The 1,846-nt window shown below is 39.9% G+C and overlaps 1 protein-coding gene across 1 annotated transcript; it reads left to right on the top strand.

Annotated features, from left to right (window-relative positions):
• The first annotated feature begins 367 nt into the window (after positions 1 to 367).
• Positions 368 to 739, top strand: LOC131942072 (uncharacterized). The gene has a single exon (XM_059301780.1). It carries the CDS (start codon positions 368 to 370, stop codon positions 737 to 739), a length of 372 nt encoding a protein of 123 aa, XP_059157763.1.
• The last annotated feature ends 1,107 nt before the right edge of the window (positions 740 to 1,846 follow it).

Raw genomic sequence — 1,846 nt, 5'->3', positions numbered from 1 at the left:
AATGGGGGGGGGGGGGAGTAAATTGGATGCGAGTTAACTTTAAAGGGGGCCAAACTTGGGGTATTCGACTTGAGTAGGGCGGTGGTTATAATAAAGTGTGGGTTCCTATTTAGGGTTTAACTTGGCTGTCGGGGGGGGGGGGGGGTATAATATTTTTGTGCCGAGTTTTCCTGTAGAGGGGTTATACTGTTATATGTGTCAGGCTAAGCTTGAAGAAAATCTGTCTATTTAGACTTTTTTTTGTAAATGTTATTTTATTATTATTATTATTTTAAACCATGTTTATTTCAGTCAATAGTCTCAACTACAGGATGATAGCATTCATGTACCAGTCAACAAAAAACGGACAGTCCACATTAAACAACACATGCAGCATACAAGAGAAAGCTACAGACAGCATATAACTGACAGCCACAGACAGCACATAACTGACAACCTCAGACAGCACATAACTGACAGCCACAGACAGCACATAACTGACAGCCACAGACAGCACATAACTGACAGCCACAGACAGCACATAACTGACAGCCACAGACAGCATATAACTGACAGCCACAGACAGCATATAACTGACAGCCACAGACAGCACATAACTGACAGCCTCGGACAGCACATAACTGACAGCCACAGACAGCACATAACTGACAGCTACAGACAGCATATAACTGACAGCCACAGACAGCATATAACTGACAGCCACAGACAGCATATAACTGACAGCCAACAGGCAGCATAAAACAGGCAGCACAGACAGCATATAACCAAATGACAAACAGCTCACTATACAATACAACAGATAGCCCACTAGCAGAATCAAGTGCTATATCGTGATTCTTGGATACATTTTCGTTGCATAAATAATAAATGGCAGCATCAACTCATGTGATGAGTCGTTCTCACATGGTCGTCACGTGACAACATTCACACGTTAAATATAGAACTAACGGGGGGTGGGGGTGGGGGGCAGGTAGCAGAGATCAAGGCTTTAGGGGTGGGAGGCAGGTAGCAGATACCAAGGTTTTAGGGGTGGGGGGGTCAAGTGGCGAATGTTGAAGCTAAAAAGGTAAGACAGATTTTTAGGTTCGAGGGGTCATGTAAGTGATTTTAAGCAACGGGGGTCATGTAATAGATTTTAAGGCTAGAGGGGTCGGGTAGTATACGTTTAGGCGAGGGGTTCGGATATTGAGGTTCCAGATGCACATGTTGCTGCTACATGGGTCATACTACACATTCCGACTTTAAAATAGCCATGTATACGTATTGTGGATAGAAGTGCCAGATACTGAAGGAACACGAGTTTAAAGAAAGAAACCAAAAACCATAAGACATGACATAATTCTCACTTAGACTTGTATCTTATTTCACTTTTTAAAATCTGAGCTGACGTTAAAATTATATATTCGTCTGTGTACTGGGTTTTCTTTTCTTCTATTTTTAGGATAAACATGAGTAATGCGTCCACTGTTTACTTATTACGTATCTTGTTTCACGTGATATGTTTTTGTTAGCCAACTAACTCAAGGCTAGCATTGGTAACATTAAGCTTAGTTCACTGAACGCGTTAAATAACATTCCAAAATAAATGAAATCATATGAACTGAAAATGTGTTCAAAACCAAGTTTAAAACATGTGTTTTAAAATACCTCTAAAGGGTCAAAGCACACAACCGCATCAATAAATGCTTCTTAGTGGTCCACTTGATTTGGTTAATCGAAATTTATTTTTAAAATTGAAATGATTTTTTGTTTCGTTCTTCAAAAGTACAGTTTTAAAGCTGTCAAAAAGTAAAAACACCACCTCAAACCAAGTGCTTGTTGATACAAAAATTGTTTTCGTATTTGT

Source organism: Physella acuta, unplaced genomic scaffold (genome assembly GCF_028476545.2).
Source record: "Physella acuta isolate Inbredline_101_S28 unplaced genomic scaffold, ASM2847654v3 ptg000386l, whole genome shotgun sequence".
NCBI classification, from domain to species: domain Eukaryota; kingdom Metazoa; phylum Mollusca; class Gastropoda; family Physidae; genus Physella; species Physella acuta.
The sequence above is the reverse complement of the archived record's forward strand: the minus strand, read 5'-3'. Positions and strand labels throughout refer to the sequence as shown.

Bases quoted from the DNA above. Each gene is read 5' to 3' on its own strand.
- LOC131942072 (XM_059301780.1), top strand. From the start codon at position 368: ATGCAGCATACAAGAGAAAGCTACAGACAGCATATAACTGACAGCCAC.